This window comes from Staurois parvus, unplaced genomic scaffold (assembly GCF_062004578.1).
Source record: "Staurois parvus isolate SC_StPar_1 unplaced genomic scaffold, SC_StPar_1.0 ptg001058l, whole genome shotgun sequence".
Lineage (NCBI taxonomy): Eukaryota > Metazoa > Chordata > Amphibia > Anura > Ranidae > Staurois > Staurois parvus.
The window spans coordinates 1,783,924-1,807,181 of record NW_028318854.1 but is presented as its reverse complement, the minus strand read 5'-3'; the positions used below and the strand labels follow the sequence as shown (position 1 = coordinate 1,807,181).

At 41.3% G+C, this 23,258-nt stretch overlaps 1 protein-coding gene across 2 annotated transcripts in view; it reads left to right on the top strand.

Moving 5' to 3' along the window:
• PAK4 (p21 (RAC1) activated kinase 4) overlaps positions 1–23,258 on the top strand; it is a 112,794-nt gene that overhangs the window by 51,467 nt on the left and 38,069 nt on the right. For both annotated transcript variants that reach the window (XM_089658231.1, XM_089658230.1), the window contains exons 2-3: positions 18,316–18,533; positions 20,696–21,346. In XM_089658231.1, the coding sequence (XP_089514357.1) occupies positions 18,330–18,533; positions 20,696–21,346 (855 nt within the window). In that variant the 5' untranslated portion in view covers positions 18,316–18,329. The remainder of the gene's footprint in view (positions 1–18,315; positions 18,534–20,695; positions 21,347–23,258) is intronic.

Below are 23,258 nucleotides of genomic sequence, written 5' to 3'. Positions count from 1 at the left end.
CACCAAGCTGCTTGGCGATAGTTTGGTAGCCCAGTCCAGCCTTGTGTATGTCTACAGTCTTGTCCCTGACATCCTTGGAGATCTCTTTGGTCTTTGCCATGGTGCAGAGTTTGAAATCTGATTGTTTGAGTGCTCCTGTGAACAGGTGTCTTTTATACAGGTAACAAAATGAGATTAGCAGCACTCCCTTTAAGAGACTGCTAATCTCAGCTTGTTACCTGTATGAAAGACACCTGGTAGCCAGAAATCCTGCTGAATGATAGGGGATCAAATACTTATTTCCCACATGAATATATGAGTACTGTCCGTGATACTTTTTTATTTGCACTAACATACAATTTTGAGGACAAGCTTTCGGGGAATGTCCCCTTCTTCAGGTCTAAGCAGTACTGAAACAAAGATTTAGCAGAATGTTATAAGAGATGTAGGGGATGGGAAAAAAACTGAGATAAGACACAGCAAAAGCAAAGTCTGGGGGAGGGGGGGGGGACAACACTAGCAGAGGCAGTCATGCTTGAGCTGATAGTCATAAAACTGTTGGATAATGATAATCAAGTATACTGCTAATACTGCTAGTTTCCTGCAAGACTCAACTGACTTTCTGAACAAGATCAACAACATACAGCAATTACCATCTACTACACTTCTAGTGACTATGGATGTAGTATCCCTGTATAGTAATATCCCTCACAAGGATGGATTAGCTGCATGTCACAGATCCTTATCATCCTCAGCAGTGTGAGGTGAGGATGATGTTACACAGCTCATTGAATTCATACTTACAACTACTTTACTTTCAATAAAGAAATCTATCTTCAATGTATGGGTACTGCGATGGGAAGTAAAATGGCACCCCAATATGCCAATTTATTTATGGCTGACCTGGAGGAAAAACTCCTGAACCGCATGGAACAAAAACCATACAGATACTATCGCTATATTGACGATATTTTCATCATATGGACAAAAGGTGAAGAAAACCTAAAACAATTTTACTCATTGATCAACACTTTTCATCCATCAATCAAACTAAAAATGGAATACTCAAACACACACGTCAACTTCCTAGACACCACAGTATACATCAGGAATGATATGCTTCACACGTCAATATACAGGAAACCCACTGACAGATGCAACTACCTCCACAGTTCTAGCTTCCACCCCCAACACACGAAACGTGCCATCATACACAGTCAGGCCATTAGATACCACTGAATATGTTCTGACCCAAGAGACAGAGATAAACATCTCGAGACACTAGCAGACTCCTTCCATAAGAAAGGTTACAAGGACAAAACTATCAACAACAGCATAAACACAGCCTTGAGAACCCGAAGGGAAAAACTACTTCAGTACAAGGAGAAAAAAAACAAACAACCGTGTACCTCTAGTAACCACATACAACCCAGCACTAAAAGGAATAAGAAAAATAATCAAAGATTTACAACCCATCATAACAGAGGATGGAACTCTGAAAGAAATATTCCAGCAACCCCCAATACTGGCTTTCAGACAACCCCCAAACTCAGAAATAAACTAATCAGTAGGAAACTTCCTTCTGATTATGATGTCACAAATAATTGAAGCAAACCCTGCAATAAGAAACGCTGCAAGCTGTGCAACCAAATCAATCCATCAAAAAGTGTCAGACACTCAAAAGGGATCTTCGGATATATCTCAGGATCATACAGCTGCACCTCCAGTAATGTTGTGTACCTTATCCAGTGCAGAAAATGCAGCAAAGGATCTTATGTTGGCGAAACAGGACAGAAGTTGCAAACAAGGATGAATTTGCACAGACATACCATCAAGGAACATAAAGAAGATGACCTTTGCACACTTGTGGGACACCATTTCACACAACCAGACCACAATTTGGGAGACCTCAATATTTTAGTTCTTAAAGGAAATTTCAAATCCAATCAGGAAAGAAAAACTTTGAACTAAGAATGATAATTCTATTTGACACAAGAGATAACAGCCTGAATTTGGACATGGGATTCCTCACTCATCCAATAGTTTTATGACTATCAGCTCAAGCATGACTGCCTCAGTGATGTGAGTGTTATCTTCCCCCCCAGACTTTGCTTTTGCTGTGTCTTATCTCTGTTTTTTTTCCCCATCCCCTACATCTCTTCTAACAGTCTGCTAAACATTTGTTTCAGTACTGCTTAGACCTGAAGAAGGGGACATTCCCGGAAAGCATGTCCTCAAAATTGTATGTTAGTGCAAATAAAAAAAGTATCACGTCAGTACTCAATTGTTCCTGTCACAAATGCACTAATACGGGTACAATCACCTCAAGCCACATGAATATGCAAATCAGTGCATAACTAGACATGCATTTCTTTGGAATTTTTTTTTTTTTTGCTATTCTGTCTCTCAGTGTTACAATACACCTAACATTCAATTTCTTTGTGAGTGGGCAAACATTCAAAATCAGCAGGGGATCAAATACTTATTTCCTTCACTGTACATACATAAAATTGTTACCCTGTGTTGGTAGCATTCTTTTCTAATCCTTAATTGATCTTCAGTCAAATCTGTGTTTCTCAATAAACTCTGAGAAAAATAATTTACTGTTAGTACAAATAATTCTGTTTTAAAGTTTTAAAATTTTAAAGTGGTAGTAAAGTCTAATAAAAAAAAAAAAAATTCTTGCGCTTGCAAGTTAAGGCCATAATGTGCTAGTATGCATTGCATACTAGCACATTATGAAAACCTTAAAATGAAGCGCTCCAGCGACGCTCTGTCACTTCTCCAGAGGCTTCCATCTTCACCTGCGCTTCCTCATGGGTTCGCAAGTTCTGGCCGTCTGACTGGCCGAGCTGTGTTGACGTCCCAGGTCATGGCACAGTACTCTGAAGGAACGGCACGGTTATGCTGTTCCTTCAGGGTGTATGCGCTGGCTCTGTACTTTCACCACTGACAGGACTTCCATCTTCCTTCTGGGTGTTTGAATGGCCGAGCCGTGATGAGATCACTCCCATGCACGAGAGCCATGGTCGTGGGATACTCCGTATGCCGTCCCTTCATAACTCAGTGGGCATGCGCCGGAGCTGTCACCAGATTCAGAAATCGCAAATATCTTTAAACAGAGATATTTCTTGTACCTGTAAGTAAGCTTTATTATAAACTTACCTGTAGGTACCAGTCATCAAGCAGGGTTTACAACCGCTTTAAGGAGGTTGGCTATGGCATCCTCCACATTTTTTTTTTTGTTTTGTTTAAAAGGGGCTCGCCATACCAATTTCTTTTATTTTGTTTTCTTCATTTTCTTTCCCTTTTAGATTTGGCGTCAGTTTAAATGAGCAAAGCCTAGAAGGTCATTTTGTTGGCTCTGGAAATTCTTCATTTAGACATGGAAGTCATTACTGACTGTGTGCTAGTGGCATGTCTCTTGGAATTAACCTTCTGTCATGCTGTGACATTAATGCATTGACCCCCATATGTCATGTTTTCACATCCCATATTAAATTAAAGCTTTGTGAGCATTGACAAACCAGTGTCTAAGGCATTGGCTTTGAACCGTGAGCATTAGAGGATATGACATTGCTGTGAGGAGATGAAGCCATGCTTTTGATTTAATTACAGCTGTCTTACATTTTAATATTTGTAGACAATAATATATGTTGCTGTGTGTTGTAATAAATGAACTTCACAAATGTCAAGATTTAATCGTATTCTTGTAAAGTCAATAACCTTTAATACACGTTTATTTTTAAATAAGTGTTAAACCCGAAAGCAAACATTCATTATATTGCAGCTTAGCTATACTTACATGCGATGGCTGCATTTGTTTTCTTTTTTAGGCTTTCTTTCCTTTATTTTCACCCGGTGACACTGTACTGCTAGGGTGACAGTATGTAAAATAAATAATATAAAAATGTAAAAAAAAGTTTAAAAAATATAATTTTTGGTTATAAACTAATTTGGGTTATTTTATTTTTTTTTTACTAAAAAGATAACGGAATAAATTTTGGCCAAGATTTATGATGAAATATTTATTTGCAAAATTTTATAAGAAAAACACTTTTTCAAAGTTTTTGGACTTTTTCAATTACATAGCAAAAAAAATAAAAATCCCAGTGGTGAATAAATACCACCAAAATAAAGCTTTATCTAAAAAAAAATGCTAAAAAATTCATATGGGTACAGTGTTGCATGACCGCGCAATCATTCAAAGTGTGATAGCACTGAAAGTTGAAAATTGGCCTGGACAGGAAGGGGGTAAAAGTGTCCGGACTTGAAGTGGTTAAAACAACTTTAAAGTAGTACTAATGGATCTGTGTTTTTTTTTCTTAAAAAAATGAATCTGCATAGACAAAGTTAACACAATGCATTAAATTATTCCTCCAGAAATATTTACTTTTTTATGCTATATTCAACAAATACATGGTGGGCTGCAGAAGTACCACATCCATATAATTGTGTTATTTCAAGAAGAGAAATCAGGAATGACGGACTTTTACAAAACGTCATATATAAAATGAAAAAAAATCTCCTCTGGGTCTCTCTCTGAACTGCTTTTCTGGACTTCTGGTTAGGAAGTGCACACTTATAGCTTTGTTCACAGTAATCTGATCTTTGGGACTGCTTGTCCCATTATTCATAGCACCCATTGGAAGACACTTTGAATCACTTGGCAGAGTTTTTTTTTACCTATTTCTATCAAGGCTGCCTGTGCAACATGCTTGTGTCAGCTCTTTAAATCTCTCGCCCTACAACTGGAAATTTGGGACCAGGTGAAATTTCAGGAAAGGAAAGTGTTCAAACATGCAGAGGTACCAAACAATGCAAGTCTGGACATCAGTGGTTGAAATTGTAAAAGAAAATTAGGGTTTAATATCACTGTAAAGTAAACCCATGCCAGGATCATGCACACCAAAGTATTTACATATTTGGAACAAACAATGCTACTGAGATGTTAGGGCCTTGAAAAAGTACTCCTAGCCCTTGAAATTTTCCACATTTTGTTATGTTACAACCAAAAACGTGAATGTATTGGGATTTCATGTGATAGACCAAATAAATATGTGAACAGTGTGGCGTGTATTTGTATTCAGCCCCCCCTGAGTCAGTACTTTGAAGAAACAACTTTTGTTTTAATTACAACTGCAAGTCTTTTTGGGGATGTCTCTACCAGCTTTGCACATCTAGAGAGTGACGTTTTTGCCCGTTCTTCTTTGCAAAATATCTTGTTCTGTCAGATTGGATGGAGAGCATCTGTGAACAGCAATCTTCAATCCTTGCCACAGATTCTTAATTGTATTTAGACCTGGACTTTGACTGGACCATTCTAACACATGAATATTCTTTGATCTAAACCATTCCATTGTAGCTCTGGCTGTATGTTTAGGGTCGTTGTCCTGCTGGAAGGTGAACCTCCACCCCAGTCTCAAGTCTTTTGCAGACTCTTAAAAGGTTACTTCTAAGATTGCCTTGTATTTGGCTCCATCCATCTTCCCATCAACTTTGACCAGCTTCCCTGTCCCTGCTGTAGAAAAGCATCCCCACAACATGATGCTGCCACCACTATGTTTCACGGTAGGGATATGTGTTCAGGGTGATGTGCAGTGTTAGTTTTCCGCAACACATAGCGTTTTGCTTTTAGGCCAAACAGTTCAATTTTGGTCTCATCTGACCAGAGCGCCTTCTTCCACATGTTTGCTGTGTCCCCCACATGGCTTCTTGCAAACTGTAAGCGGAATTTCTTATGGATTTCTTTCAACAATGACTTTCTTCTTGCCACTCTTCCATAAAGGCAGATTTGTGGAGTGCATGACTGATAGTTTTCCTGTGGACAGATTCTCCCACCTGAGCTGTGGATCTCTGTAGCTCCTCCAGAGTTACCATGGGCCTCTTGGCTGCTTCTCTGATTATTGCTCTCCTTGCCCGGCCTGTCAGTTTAGGACAGCCATGTCTTGGTAGGTTTGCAGTTGTGCCATACTCTTTCCATTTTCAGATGATGGACTGAACAGTGCTCCGTGAGATGTTCAAAGCTTAGGATATTTTTTTTATAACCTAAACCCTGCTGTATTTATAATGAGATTAAATTACACACATACTCTATTTACTAGTTAGGTGACTTCTGAAGGCAATTGGTTCCACTAGATTTTAGTTAGGGGTATCAGAGTAAAGGGGGCTGAATACAAATGCACGCCCTAATTTTCAGATATTTGTAAAAAAATTTGAAACCCATTTATCATTTTCCTTCCACTTCACAATTTTGTGTCACTTTGTGTTGATCTATCACATAAAATCCCAATAAAATACATTTCCTTTTTTGGTTGTAACATGACAAGGGGTATGAATACTTTTTCAAGGCACTGTATGCTTGTAGATATTTACACCGGAACTTGCTGGTGGAAGGCTGATGACAAGATCCTGCTTAAAAAAGTGGTCCATAGTGTATCATACAGAAATACATGTGTATGTCCTTTATAGAGTTGAAATTAGTAACTTGTTCAGAATGGCTGAAGTGTATTATAGAAAGACAGTGCTCCGTTTTATAGGCTGTTCTCCTGGCTACAGGAGCTGTCTCTCCATGGTTGTAAACCACTGAACATACACAGTGAAGGAAATAAGTATTTGATCCCCTGCTGATTTTGAATGTTTGGCAACTCACAAAGAAATGATCAGTCTAAAAATTGAATGGTAGGTATATTGTAACACTGGGAGACAGAATAGCAACACAAAATTCAAAAGAAATGCATGTCTGACAAATTTTATGCACTGATTTGCATGTTCTTGAGGAAAATAAGTATTTGATTCCCTTCACAAAACATGAATTAGTACTTGGTGGCAAATCCCTTGTTGGCAATCACAGAGGTCAGATGTTTCCTGTAGTTGGCCCCCAGGTTTGCACACATCTCAGGAAGGATTTTGGCCCACGCCTCTTGGCAGATTCTCTCCAAGTCATTATGGTTTGGTGGCTGATATTTGGCAACTTGAACATTTAGCTCCCTCCACAGATTTTCAATCGGATTAAAGGCTGAAGACTGACTAGGCCACTCCAGGACCTTAATGTGCTTCTTCTTGAGCCACTCCTTTGTTGCCTTGGCCGAGTGTTTTGGGTCATTGTCATGCTGGAACTCCCATCCACGACCCATATTCAATGCCCTGGCTGAGGGAAGAAGGTTCTCACCCAAGATTTGACGGTACATTGCCCCATCCATCGTCCCTTTGATGCGGTGCAGTTGTCTAGTCCCCTTAGCAGAAAAACACCCCCAAAGCAGAATGTTTCCACCACCATGTTTGACAATTAGGATGGTGTTCTTGGGGTCATAGTCAGCATTCCTCCTCCTCCAAACACGGTGAGTTGAGTTGATGCCAAAGAGCTCGATTTTGGTCTCATCTGACCACAACACTCTCAACCAGTCCTCCTCTGCATCATTCAGATGTTCAGTGGCAAACATCAGACGGGCCTGGACATGTGCTTTCTTGAGCAGTGGGACCTTGTGGGCACTGCAGGATTTTAATCCTTGTCAGCGTAGTGTGTTACCAATTGTTGTCTTGATGACTGTGGTCCCAGCTGCCTGGAGATCATTGACATGATCCTCACATGTAGTTCTGGTATGAATCCTCACTGTTCTCAGGATCATTGACACTCCACGAGGTGAGATCTTGCATGGTGCACCAGACCTAGGGAGACTGACAGTTATTTTGTGTTTCTTCCATTTGCGAATGATTGCACCAACTGTTGTCACCTTCTCATCAAGCTGCTTGGCGATTAGTTTGGTAGCCCAGTCCAGCCTTGTGTAGGTCTACAATCTTGTCCCTGACATCCATGGACAGCTCTTTGGTCTTTGCCATGGTGGAGAATTTGGAATCTGATTGTTTGATTGCTCCTGTGGACGGGTGTCTTTTATACAGGTAACAAAATGAGATTAGCAGCACTCCCTTTAAGATACTGCTTCTAATCTCAGGTTGTTACCTGTGTGAAAGACACCTGGTAGGCAGAAATCCTGCTGAATGATAGGGGATCAAATACTTATTTCCCTCATGAACATGCAAATCAGTGCATAATTTGTTAGACATGCATTTCTTTTGAATTTTTTGTTGCTATTCTGTCTCTGTGTTACAATTCACCTACCATTCCATTTTTAGACTGATTATTTCTTTGTGAGCGGGCAAACATTCAAAATCAGCAGGGGATCAAATACTTATTTCCTTCACTGTTTTACTTTGGTTCTTCAGAACAAGGAAGGGAGATCCGCTCACTGTAAAAGCCAACTTTTAATTTATTAAAGCAAAGCACTGTACAGACAGTTCACATGGTGCCAAAACAGCCCCAATGTGTTTTATTCCTAATAGCGGCTTAGTCTGTGGCCTTATGACTAAGCTCCGATCAGGAGTGAAATGCGTTGGAGCCATTTTGGCGGTAGGTGTACGGTCTGTGCATTGCTTTTCTTTAATAAATTATAAGTTGGCTTGTACAGTGAGCAGCTCTTCCTTCCTTGTTCTGGAGTACCAAGGAGCAGATTGACTGAAGACCAAGGTCATTTTGTGCTGCCGCTGCCTAGGCCCTTTTTATGTTTACATCTCCCCCTGGCCCTGAATGAGTCATTCACTAGGCAGCAGCAGAGATTCAGAATGACCTCGGCTTTCAATCATTGTGAATGACTGAAGGCTGAAGTCATTCTGTGTCTGTGCTGCTGCCTAGTGAATGACTCATTCAGGGCCAGGGGGAGATGTAAACCTCAACAATGTGGTATACAAAATGCCTCCAGGTTGCCATATTGTATTGATTTTTTTTTTACCGTTTTTATGAAATCATAGCAGCTTCAAACTGAAATGGAAAGGTAATTTTTGATAACATTAAAATATTAAAAGGCTTGTGTAGCAAATATTTATGCTATATTAATTTTTTTAAATGAGAATAGAGTTCTCCTTCAGTTATAGATTATAGTTAAACTGCGTTCATGATTTGTTGGTTGCTCTCATCTTTTAACAATAACATTTTATATACTGAGCAGTGCCATGTGCCAGCTTCCATTATGAAATTACCCGATTTTTCTGCTCATTTGGATACTAAGGAATTGAAGCCTGTAAACCATGTACTACAATAGATATGCTGATTTTTAAAGCCTGGTTATACAAATGTTTATTGCATCCTTGGATGAATCGGGAGTTCTCCTTTTTTGCTTTCATTATAGCTTTAGATATCTTCCGGCCCTGAAGCTGCTGAGAAGCTACAAAAGCCAGCAGAAGTAGGATGGGACTTGAAATCCCTCAGTACCTTTTGAGGCCAGAAGCTCTCCAAGTTTGAGAATTTGGAATACTTTTTGTTAACAGTTTTGTGCTCTTTTTAGGTTTAAATTGTCCCCTTTCTGCAAGTTGGTTCAGAAGAGTGTTTCTCATGCTTTGAAAAGGTCCAAAATGCAGTGGATTGCAGGCACGTTGAAAACCACTTTTGCATAAGAAGCCTTTAGCTTGCTCATGACAAGATATAGTGCACCAGGGCAGACTGTAAGCCTGTACTTCTGTGTTCTGCATGACTGCACTGGCTTCCAGTTAATCAGTTACTAATTGGGAAGAAGAGACCAGTTAGAGCTGCTGGGCCCTGTGAGGGGAGTGTGGGAGCACTTGCTCATTCCTTCATACATCACTGCCAACCTATTAACACTGCAAATATTGCACTTATGTTTATCATCCATTTAGTAACATAGATGTGCATGGAACTGTACCTTTACTTCTGTAATCTTCTGTTTGATCATCAGTGTAAGCATGCTCATTATTTTTCCAAGAAATATGACCTTACCAAGTTTTCTGATTAATACAGTGGCTCTGAGTAACAGCTTAAATTAGACCTTGCACTTTAAATATCTAACCCCTATCTATCACCCCCTACCCCAATGCAAAATCGCTAACCAAAACCTTTAAATAAAATTATCAAAAAAGTACAAGATGTTTTTTGGCTGGTCATTTAGATGCCTAGGATATCACTTGGTCTTACAACCGCCTCCTAGGAAAGCTGAGGATCCTCATCCTGGGTTCACATATATGCGGTGCGGTATATCGCATGTGATTCGCACAGGAACCGCACCACATTCCTGTGGAAATCACATGCAATTTGTGTGCAGTGCAGTTGGAGCCATACATTCTGTATGGCTCTAATCACACCATACCCGCACCAAAAAAGTGCAAGACCCTTTTTTTGGTCTGCACTAGAATCGGATCACATGGGTATTCACACCTATGCGATCTGATTATGCACATCGCACCGCGTTTTGTGGACTGCTTTTGGGGTGTTAACATACACACCCTCAGCTGTTCGCATGAACGGGGTGCGATTCTGATGCGATGCGGAATTCACACAGAAAATGCGAATTCCGCACCACATCATTGTGAATAAGGGCTAAATGTCGCAAGGACGCAATCTTAAAAATTTGGAGGTTTTGCATAGGGGACTGAGAGGCTAAACAGGTATTAGATTTTTTCTTTTAGGTCGCTTTAAGGTTCGAGCCATCAGCTGATGTTATCCAGCAAACACTGCAACTATGCTAGTAAGTCACAAAGTTTGTTCAGCTTACAGATTTAAGAAATGCACCACAGCCCAATATCACATATGGGGTGGCTTCTTTAATCTTTGCTGTGTAGCTGCCTCCTTCCCTGCTTGACTTCTCAATTGTGATAGCTAGTTCTGAGAAGCACACTAGCACTGACTCCAACCTAAATCATGCTTTTACTGCATGTAAAACATACCAAGGACCATACTGTTGGGTGTGTTCACATATTGCTGACTTGGGTGTGTTTGGGAATTCATGTGCATTCTAAAGGCACCGTCAAAATGTGCTACCAGATCGACATACATGAGAAAGTCGCTATTTACCATGTCTGGATGAAATACTGTAGCTGCGGAAATGAAGGCTGTGTTCTATGGAGAGGATACACACCAGAGTAATCAGACTAATCAGAATGCAGGTGCATTCCCAGGTGAGAATTCACCCTTACAGGATGGTTCTATAAGTTGTAATAGGAAATGCTATCTTTATACTGTAACTGCCCATATGAATCTTTATATGCAATAGTGAATCTGTCAGTATGACAGTTGAGCTAATGTCCCTATTTAGCACTAGTGCCCACCTAGTCCGGCAACCTAGCAAAGCCCTCTCCTTCTCTGGGAAAGTGTAATTACTGTCTGTGCTGGCCCAGCTTCTCTGTCTTTCCCTTCATCTCCTTTCATAACCTTTTATGTAGTAGCTGGTGATGGAGCAGAGGGTATTATTATAAAGTGTCCCTTGAGTGTCAGCTCTGAGTCTGTTGGGGGTGGTGCCCAGCAGCAGTCTCAGGGACTTATAGTGATACTAAACATACATGGTTACATTATTCCTTCTCTTTCTCTATATGGAAGATTGCATTGTAATTATGTTAATTAAAATATATATAGAGATATATATATATATGTATATATATAAGTACCCTTTTCCTGATCAATAGACAGTTGTCACATAACCCAGCTCTTTCTCTGCTTGTCTTCAAGGAAAGAGTGGCAGGAGCTTCTAGTCCTCTGCTGCTGGACACATGTTCTAAATGGAAAAAAAAAAACAGCTTTTGGGTTACAGAGTACAAACAAATACCAATAAACTATTTTAAATTGTCATTCAAATATCTTTGAAATCAAATCTTAATTTTTTGGAAGTGACATGGTATGGGCAGATTTATGCCAATCACAGTCTGTGTCACACCCCTCCAGCCTATTTCTTAGAATAACAGAGAGGTGAAGCCTCTATCATTCAAAGATGTAATATCCCACTCTCATTATGTTTATCTGTTTAGTGGGTACAGAGTAGGGAGGGAATGGGTTATTTATCACTGTATATGCCCATATTTTTGACTCTATAGTCTCATGGGCTGCTCAGATGTGATAGGGAAGAAACGCTCAGGGTAGAAATTATTATTATACAGCATTTTTATAGCGCCGACAGTTTACGCAGCACAACATAATGGCAGACAGTACAATTACAATTTAGTACAATAGGAATCAGAGGGCCTTGCCTGTTAGAGCTTACAATCTAAGAGGGATGGTCAAAAGATACAAAAGGTAACAACTGTGGGGAACGGGCTGATGGAGAGAATAAAAGTACACTTGTTAGGTGAGGGCAGGATAGGCCTCTCTGAAGAGATGGGTTTTCAAGGAATGTCTAAAAGTGGACAGAGTAGGAGATAGTGGGACAGATTTGGATAGGGAATTCCAGAGGATGGGAGAGGCTCTGAAGAAGTCCTGGAGTCGAGCATGGGAGGAGGTGACAAGGGAGCTAGAGAACAGGAGGTCTTGGGAGGAACTAACAGGACTATTTGGTTGGTATTTTTTGACAAGGTTAATGATATAGCTGGGGGCAGAGTTTTGGATGGCTTTGTAGGTGGTTAATATCTTGAATTTAGTTAATTGGGTGAGCGGAAGCCACTGGAGGGATCAGCAGAGAGGGGTTGCAGACACTGAGCTAGGTGGATGAGTCTGGCGGCAGCATTCATGATGAACTGAAGAGGGGATAGCCTATGTAATGGTAAGCCAATGAGAAGGGAGTTGCAGTAGTCAAGGCAAGAGATGACCAGGGGTGAATTAGAAGCTTTGTGGTATCGTTTGGTTAGGAAGGGGCCTATCTTAGAGATGTTGCAGAGGTTTAGGCGGCAAGCTTTGAACGGTGATTGGATGTGACCAAAGCTTGCCTCCTCAACCTCCAAAACATCTCCCAGATACATCCCCTTCCTAACCAACGATACCGCAAAGCTCCTAATTCCCGCCCTGGTCATCTCTTGCCTTGACTACTGCAACTCCCTCCTCATTGGCTTGGCATTGAAAACTGAGCATGTGCACTAGCTGCCAACACTGCTTTGGAAAAACCCCAACTACAGTGGGGACATGGACAGAAGGAGGAGATGGAGAACCGCAACATCCAACCAGATTTTTTTGCCGAATACAGAAAATGAATCCCATAGCATCATATAGGTTGAACTGGATGGACTATTGTCTTTATTCAACCTTACCAACTATGTAACTCTCGTGACTGAGTGCGTATGAACAGCATGTAATACAGTATTTATTATTTTAATGATGTGGGTTTAATTACACTTTAAATAACATGCCTAAAATATGTCCAATGCACATTTGATCATATTGGAAGAGTTTTGTTGAAATGTGTAGTCTGGTGACAGTGTCTCTTTAAAATGAGCATAGGTTCACTTTAAGGGCAAAAGAGAAGTTCACTTTGCCAAGTTTCAGTGAATCCATGACACATTTCCGCTAATCCGCACAGACTCAGAAAGTACCTTTTTGCTTTCATGGTTGCTGGAGGAGCTGTTTACAAAATGTTCAAAAGAGATTTTTTTGCCTTCAGTTCCTTGTGTATTTGCCTTCCAGCTGCATTGCTAAATATATTACTGAGAACTGACAGCAACCACTTGGATTATATAAGAAAATGTTTTTGATGTTTGTCATCTTCCAAACGTCACACATGTAGAGATTTAGGCAATAACATGAGATTACAATAACTTGTAACAAGATATAGCGTTTGTTCCTTTTGGTTATATATACCTTCTTAAAGTGTGCAATCTGTAGATAGTAGGAAGGGTTTTAAACAATTGACACTTGCTTGTCTATTGGTTTAAATGAACTATTCATTAAAAATGAGATAGGGGTGTGGTGCCAGTAGGGGGGGGGGGGGGAGGACCACAACACATTTAAGAAGTTGCTGGGTTGATTTACTAAGGCAGGGGTAGGTAACCTGAGAGCCGCAGGACTACAAGTTCCATAATGCCTCTGCAAGTCATAGCTGTAACTGTCAGTTTTGTAATTTTTGCAACGCCTAATGGGAAATGTAGTTCCACAACAGCTAGGGAGCCACAGGTTGCCTACCCCTGTACTAAGGGAATAGAGGCTGTTCACCCACATAGTAAAGTGAATCTGAAGGGTCAAGTTAAAATGAAGAGCTTATCTCACTGTGTCCTTTCCACTACATACCACGGTATTACGCCACACTGCAGTATGCATTTCACATCCCATTCATTAAATACAGGTGACTTTTGTAAAAACCTGGGCTTTCTTAGGCTACGTTCACACTAGCCTTGTGTGCAGGCGGCAGAGAGGCGTTTGGGAAGCGTTTTTACCGCTTCCCAAACGCCTCTGCCAACTCTGCACATTACAGCACATGGTGCTGTTCTAACAGGAGCGTTTGCGTCGCGTTGCGTCGCAGCAAAACGGACGCCTCTGGTCGAGTCAGGAGGCTTTGAAGCCTCCTATTCTCGTCTATGGTGCCGCTCCGCAAACGCCCGGCCGGCGTTTGCGGTGCGGTTGCGACGCGGTTGCGGGGCGTTTGCGGAGCGGTAACACCACTCAAATGCATTATAGGCGTTTGTGGGGCGTTATTAACGCTCGGCAAACGCCTAGCAACCTCCGCTAAACCGCGGGCGTTTGCGGAGCGTTTGCCGAGCGTTAAAAACGCTCCGCAAACACCGGACCAACGCTTGCCAAACGCTATAGGGGCGTTTGGCAAGCGTTGGCAAAACAGCCTAGTGTGAACGAGCCCTTATGTAGTTGAATAGTGCTGTAGAGAGAACTCTGTGATTGGAGGAAAGGCCAGTCTCTTGATTTTGACATGTCATGTGACCAGACTGCCCTTCTCTGCCTAAGAAGCAGAGCACAATGCATATTTGTAAAGCACATCATTGTGTTTACTAGATCTAATGCAGACAGGAGCTTGAGGTCAAATAACACAAATTGTGGGCATATTTCTGTACTATAGATATACATTTGTGATAGCCATAATGATGACTATAGCTCCTTTCACTGCCACTCATTAGACCTGTATGCCCCTGGACACAGACTATCTGCGTCCAGGATTGCACACCCTTGCTGTTGCATGGATTTGTGCACGTAGTGGTGCAAACTCACATACAACATACTGTCATATATTACCGTGATCAGCTGTACATGACAGGTGTGGATCCTGAGCATGGAAGTACACCCGCAATTTACTTTATATGGCCTTGTGTGTTTCTTTTTTTTTTCTTTGAAAATGTAAACGTGTCCAAGTAAAAAAATGTAAACGTGTCCAAGTAAAAAAATGTAAACGTGTCCAAGTAAAAAAATGTAAACGTGTCCAAGTAAAAAAATGTAAACGTGTCCAAGTAAAAAAATGTAAACGTGTCCAAGTAAAAAAATGTAAACGTGTCCAAGTAAAAAAATGTAAACCCGTCCAAGTAAAAAAAAAAAAAAAAAAAAAGATTTTTTTTCAGCCTGAATACAGCTTCACCTTATTCACTAGTCCAGTCAATTAGAAGCCTGTCTAACGGGCATGCTGGAATAGTAGCCAATGACTGCAAGCACTGATCAGTGTTCTCTGGTTGGGGGAGAATCCCCCTCTCAGAATTAAAGGTCTCACTGGAAAACATCCCTGCATCAACATCGCTTGTGTTGATGCTGAAATCTGTCCATTTTTTTTTTTGTTTTTGTTTGTTTTTTTGGGGTTTTTTTTCCAAAATAAATTTTTTGTTTTGTATTTTTTGTGCAACTCGCTGGATAAACAGAAAAAATTCTGTGTACACCTGGCTTTACATTCTTTTATAGCATAGTGAACAACCTGTTTTCATTTTGCAAATCAACTTCAGTGTTTCAGCTTACGAAAATAACATCTGAACTTGAAATATCTGTTTTTTTGTGGAATTGGCATTTACAGGTGAGATTCTAAGGTGAATAAATAGCCTTAATAGGGCAACTTAAAGTTTATGTATAGCCCAAACTTTATTTAGTTTTGGATAGTGGTGCACCGAAATGAAAATTCTGGTGTCGAAACCGAAAATGTGTTTTTTTTTAAATTTATTACAAAAATAACTTTTATTTAATTAATGTGGTTGGCAATTTTACATTGAAGTCATTAGGGGGCGTTTTTGCATTGAAGTCTATGTGGACTCGACTGCATGAAAGTCTATGAGATGCGACTTTGCATGAAAGTCTGTGAGACGCGATGTTGCATTGAAGTCGCTAGAGGGCGACTTTGCATGAAAGTCGATGAGACGCGACTTTGCATGAATGTCTATGAGTCGCGACTTTGCATGTATTGGCGCCATTATCGGCACCTTTTTTCTTATATGCCAATAGCGCTAGTTTCTTCCGCCAATATATCGGTGCATCCCTAGTTTTGGATACCCGAGTGAAGAGGTACAACTAGGGGTTGCACCAAACTTTCGGTGGCCAAAGTGTTTTGACCGAAAACACCCCTATCAACCTTTGGCCGATATTAAAATAAGTACCGATACAGGTGCCAAAAACAACACTGCCCCCCACTGTCCCCCTCTTGCCTCAATGGTTCTCGGCCTTACATGAGAAACCATCAAACAATCCGGGGGGGGGCATTGACTCATAAGTACTGAAACTAGAGGAGCAACATTATGACCAGGGGACTAGAATTTCACCAAGCGGTCAGCAAGAGCATCCCATACAATTCTTCTGATGCAATTGTCCTAAGAATGGTTGTAAACCCTTACATGTACCCAGTGAAGTGACTGGCCTCAGGTGATACACAGAAATGACACAAATCATCCTACATAAGTTGTACTTGTCTATCTGCAGTCTTCTCTTCGTTACAACCATTCAAAGTGCTACACTTATAAAGTGTGTCTGAGAGTTCAGAGAAAAGGGGATGGGGAGTTGAAGTTACACTTTGCAGAGCTCAGTGAGGAGAGTTCTGAGAGCTGATTGGAGGGAAGATACACACCCCCTCCACACAGCTCACAGAAACAGAGCCAAGGCTGTCAATCTGCTGGAGGTCCCTCCCGTCACCATTTTTCTCTTGGTGTCACGAAAACTTGCCAGACTTTTGGTCCAAACAAAAAAAGTTTTTTAAAGCTTCAAGTGGAAGAGCTTTTAAGATCTCTGAAGACACTTGTTATCTGTTTCTGAAGCTGGAAAGGCTCCTGACATTACAATTAGCTGATTTTGTAAACAAGAACCCTTGACTAATATGTTGTCTGTGTTGCCTTCATTAAAGTGGCTCTCCACCCAAAAGGGGAAGTTCGCTTTAAGGCCTCGTCCCCCGCTCCCTGTTAAGGATTGGCATCTTTGAGGAGCGGGGGGATTTTGACAGGTACCCGTTCCCACTTCTGCTGCGATCACCTAGGTCAGTGGTCTCCAAACTGCGGCCCAGGGGCCGGATGAGGCCCTTTGCTTTACTTTATCCGGCCCTTGGGACACTATTTTTTCCTATTGATATGAGACACAATTCTGCCAACTGACATCAACTATGGGGCACAATATCTCCCACTGATACCAATAATGGGGCACTCTTCCTCCCAATGATACCAATTATGGGGCACAATTCCTCTCCTTTATACCAATGTGGCAGTGTTTACTACCACCAATTCCAGGAAAATTTCCACTCCCACTGGCTACAGTCTGGACCCCCTAAAGTCTGAAGGACAATAAACTGGCCCTTTGTTTAGAAAGTTTGGTGACCCCTGGCTTAGGTTTTCGGAAGTTCTCCTCCACATCCCCAAACCCCCCGCTCCATCTAGGACAAATGACCGGTCCCAGAAGACTGCAGGACCATTCACAAGGCTCCGCTTTAAGATCATTGGAAGTCATTTTATTATTATTATTATTATACAGTATTTATAAAGCGCCACTAGTTCGCTCAGCGCTGTACATTACAGAGGGGGACAGAACATGTGACAGAACAATACCAATACAATGCAAAACATGAGGGGATCGAGGGCCCTGCTGTTTCGAGCTTACAATCTAGGAATTTGAAGCTATTTCATGTCTATGTTCACCCCCATCATTGACTGTTGTGATTTGTACAGGAATTGGTCTTTCACAGCTCCTATGCAATTCAGTAAGGTTCACCGATTTTCAGAAATTGCATTGTGGATATGTTAATGGTTCAATCCAGATGCAGACAGGGCTTAATGTAGTTCTTTAAAAGCCCTGGTTAAATATTTATCCCATAATCACTTGAACAGTCTTAAAATAAGCATACTGTGCCAAGACTCTGTGTTCAGGCTTGTTTGCAGGCATTCTGGCTTTTGTTCCCTTCAAAATAATTATGCTCGCTTAGAGCAAATGTGGAAATGTTTCCCCACTGCTGGGCACTCTGAGCTTTCCTAAGCTGGCAGTACTGTTGGGCACATCTGTCTCCTTTACAGTGCTGCAAAGTGCGTTATGGGGCTTATCTAGCCGAGTTATAGCAGAACAGTGTAAAGCCAGAGTTTTATTTATCTGGTTTTTGTGTCCTGTAGTTGGGGTATCACTGTATTGCTAATGTTGTGTCTGTACACTTTTAATTCTGATCTTTCATTTTTTCATTACCCAATCAGGTCAGCTAGTCACCATGTTTGCTAAGAAGAAGAAGCGTATAGAGATCTCGGCCCCCTCTAATTTCGAGCATCGTGTACACACTGGTTTCGATGAGCAGGAACAGAAATTTACTGGGCTTCCACGACAATGGCAGAGTCTGATCGAGGAGTCAGCCAAAAGACCCAAACCCTTAGTAGACCCAGCATGCATCACAGCCATCAATCGTGGTCCACAAAAGGTGTGTATATACTAAAGGGTTGCCCTCCTGGGTCTTGGACTGTACCACTAAAAAGCATTTTTTTGTATATTTTCAGGAGATATAATAGTGTACAGCTTCTAATTTTTCAATTAACGAATTACTGAATTTTAAAAGCCTTACTGAATATTGTGTCACCAAATGCCTAGACATTAGTGATTTATTTTGACCAGAATAGTTTCATCATCTTATGGTTATGTTTGGTAAAAGAGTTCAGGTTTACCAGACTTCACTAGCTATATGATTGTTACTGAATCACTAGGTATGGAAGCTTTGGTCCAATGATAGCCCAGGAGCCCAAAACATTGAAAAACAGGTATTGGTAGCGCCCAGATTTTTCCTTTAAGGTGAGATCATGTGATCAAATGCCTCCCCATTTGGTCATGTGAGTAACCCCCAGAGGAGACCAGTGCTTTTCTCTCCTATCTCCCCTTATCTTTATATTAAAGTAGAACTATGGGAAAACTTTTTTTTTTTTTTCATTTTAGATAGAGTAAGTTTATTACCCTTGTCAGTTTATTTTTAGCCCTCTTTGACCCAATGGGGACATTTACCGTCACTTCCTTTCCCATAGCCAATATAGGAAGTGAGAGAAAATCCCTGCAAATTAAGGGAATCTCTTGGGGTTCCCCAAGTCAACAGAACTAGTGTCCACATTTGAAGATTTCCCCTCTATTACCTTTCTGGGGACAAGCCAAATTTTGGGATTTTTCTTTTACTTTCACTTTCAATGATAATGGTAAACAGGACAAATAGAGAGGGGGATCTCCCTAACCAGGGCACAAACAGCAATAAAAACTGACAGGTGTTCTAATTCATCTCCACTTTTTCCAAAACAAAACAAAAAAAGTTTTTGCTGGGCTGCACGGCAGATGTGGAATATCTTATTTTATATGTAGAATTAAGTACTTTTGTACACTATATTGCCAAAAGTATTGGGACACCCCTCCAAATCATTGGATTCAGGTGTTCCAATGTTTTACCTCCATGGCTGCAGGTTTATAAAATCAAGCAACTAGGCATGCAGACTGATTCTACAAACCTTTTTCGAAAGAATGGAGCTCAGTGAATTCAGGCATGGTATCGTGATAGGTTGCCACCTGTGCAATAAGTCCATCCGTGAAATTTCCTTCCTACTAAATATTCCACGGCCAACTGTTAGTGGTATTATAACAAGTGCATAGAGAGCTTCATGGAATGGGTTTCCATGGCTGAGCAGCTGCATCCAAGCCTTACATCACCAAGTTCAATGCAAAGCGTTGGATGCAATGGTGTAGAGCAAGCTGCCACTGGACTCTAGAGCAGTGGAGACATGTTCTCTGGAGAACCACGCTTCCCTGTCTGGCAGTCTGATGGATGTGTCTGGGTTTGGCAGTTGCCAGGAGAACGGTACTTGCCTGACTGCATTGTGCCAAGTGTAAAGTTTGGTGGAGGGTTGATTATGGTGTGGGGTTGTTTTTCAGGGGTCAGGCTTGGCCCCTTAGTCCCAGTGAAGGGAACTCTTAAGGCGTCAGCATACCAAGACATTTTGCCAATTTCATGCTCTCAAATTTGTGGGAAGAGTTTGGGGATGGCCCCTTCCTTTTCCAACAACATGACTGCACATCAGTGTACAAAGCAAGGTCCATAAAGACATATATTCGTGAGTTTGGGGTGGAGGAACTTGACTGGCCTGCCCTCAACCCGATATATTGCCTTTGCAATGAATTAGAGCGGAGACTGTGAGCCAGGACTTCTCATCCGACATCAGTGCCTGACCTCACAAATGCGCTTCTGGAAGAATGGTCAAACATTCCCATAGACACACTCCTAAACCTTGTGGACAGCATTCCCAGGGCCAGCTCAATATTGATCTCTATGGACTAAGACTGGGATGCCATTAAAGTTCATGTGCCTATAAAGGCAGGCGTCCCAATACTTTTGGCAATAGAGTGTATGTCTGTGAAATGTTCAGTAGCACTTACACATGGATGTTTTAAGCAAGCACTATGTAGAAAAACTAGTCTGTAAAAAAAGGTTCAGTACATTTTTTTTTCTAGTTGATTTTGTTCTATGTGAATTACCATCACTCTCTGTGGTGGAATCTTATTTAACTTATATATACTTTTTCAAGGGTGTCTGATCTGTAATTTCTGCCCCCCCAGACTATCGTACGTGGGAACAAGCTGTCGCGAGATGGCTCCTTGGCATGGCTGCTGGATGAGTTTGAGATGATGTCAGTGTGTCGCTCTAACTCCTTACGCAGAGAGTCTCCTCCTTGCCCACCTAGAGAACCGCGTACTCCTGTGGAAAATGGTGTGACTGACGGCCGTATGAGACAACCACGTGACAATGGCGGAAGACTACCAGAAAGGAGCAGGACAGAGCATGGAAGGGATAGGCCAAGGGAAGAACAGAAACCTGCTCCGCAGCAACCTCGGGGACAGGAACCAAGCATCAAACACAGGCCTCCACCACCTGACTATCCTAAGCCTTCAGAGAACAGATCTGTCCGCCATAATGAGAGGATGGATGGAAAGCGAGATCGCCACAAAGTGGCAGATGGTGACTATAGTGAACCAGCAGATAGGGTGGTCAGGAGAGAAAAAGAAGAAAGAAGGCCAAAATCCGCTTACACTGGAGGAGGACAGAGTAGCCCTCAGTCACCTAGGGACAAAAGACCACTCTCCGGGCCCAGTATGCATACCCCAAATAACCAGTCTCCTGAGGGAATGGGGAAGCCAACACAACAGGCAGCAAGGCCTTTTAACACTTATCCGCGTGCAGACACTGACCCAAACAGGTCATCACAGCAGGTGAGTGGGTTTTACTTAGGAGGGTGTTCCTAAAATTGTAAAGCATGCCAGCCTGGGTAATTACTTTGGGGCTGCAGTGCATTTATCTTTCTTTCTTTTTTTTTTTGATTCCGCTAAAGTTGACCTCCAGGAATGATCTGTATTACCTACTTAAATTGGTCGAGCTTGGCACAAGGTAAGTATGGATTTGGTGCAATGTAAGTATAAATATCTTATGCCTGTTGGGCTGTTGATAAAGCTGAAAATCACTGTAGTAGTCAGCACTACCAAATTGAAAGCTGCAATCTCTTGGGTTCTACTGGGGTTATGTGCCAGCAGATTGCCCTCTACCTATAAACCACAGGGTCTCTTGCTTGGCACTGCAGTTATTCATAGAACATTTTGGGTTTTTGTTTTTTTTAATGAATGCAATGAACACAACACTGTTCTCTGATTAGACGAGGTGAAAATCTTGATGTTGCCACCCCTCCTCTCCACCTCGTTCAATCAGGAAACATCTTGCATTGATTCAAAGATATACAAGGTATCCTATGAATGGTGCCAGTGCCGAGCAGGTGACCCCCTGTGATCCGTATGCAGACAGGAATCTTCTTGCACAGAACCCCAGCAGGACCTGCAAGACTGTAGCTAGTAGTAGCTATGACTGTTACAGTGATTTTCAGATTTCCCAGCGAAGCAACAGATATGAGCTAAGCATACTTACATTGTGCTAGGTTGCAATACAGATGATTCCTAGAGTTCAGCTTTAATAGTTGTAAAGTTATGTGTGATTTCATTTGTTAAAACGTTTGTTACTGGAGCTCAGAAAATCTAGGAACCATGTTGAGTTATGTTAAGGAAGCATTACTTTTTTTTAAATATAACTGTCCTAAAACCATTATAATTTCTCTGTAAAGTGTATAGCCAAAGCTTTGTCTTTTAGTTTTGAATAGAGTAGGGTAATTTAGAAGAGTGGTCACTGTGATACACCTGCTGTTACCTTTCCAAAGCTGGCCATACACTGATTGCATTTTGCCTTTTTTTGACAAATGGGCCAGAATTCAAGCAGGCCCTGTTTTCACCCTACTGCCTAACATGCTTTGATCTCAGAATTGAAGGAGATGGGAATATTATTCATGGCTGAACAGTGACTTTAGTCAATCAGCTACAGCCACTGTTTGGCAGCACCCACTGTATTCTGATAGTCGCCGAGGCTGGATGTGAGAATACAATGCTCTCAGTGGGGGATTTGTCTGTCTGCGATGTTTAAAGTGGATGGAGAAATCTGTTACATTTTTTTTCCTCATTCAGCCCATAGGCTGAACAAAAAAATATTTTCGGGTATGGCCAGCTTTACGTCAGCCATACATGGAAAGAAACTTGGTTGGTCCAGCAGGGACCGGACATATTTCGGTCCGTATATGGGCAGGCTGGTTGTACACAAGTCTCTATCGATCTATTGATCAACTTCTGTACAACCAGCTTGTTGGGTTTTTCCCAATTGATCATTACCACTGGCTATAGCTAGCAACAGTGATCACTGCATTTTAGTAGCTCCCCACTGTCAGAATACAAAGATCCCCCCTCCCCCCATTTAATTATTTAGTTGTAAATAGAAAGTGGAATTGTGTTTTTCATATCTGTCTAGAGTTTTGCTTTAAATACAATATAAGTACTATATGTATCAGTAATCTGTTTTGCAAAGTTTTTTGTGTACATGAATATACGTTATAAACCTGATCAGTTATCTTCTAAATAAATTAAAGCTGAATATACAAAGGCACACACGCTTTGGTATAAATATATTCCCCAGTAGCCAACAAGGATATCAATCCACTTTGTGTGTGACAAATGCCTTTGAAAACACAGATAATTGCCTTATAAAAATAGCAATGACATCATCACTGGTCTACACATAGACTGTGCACAGAGC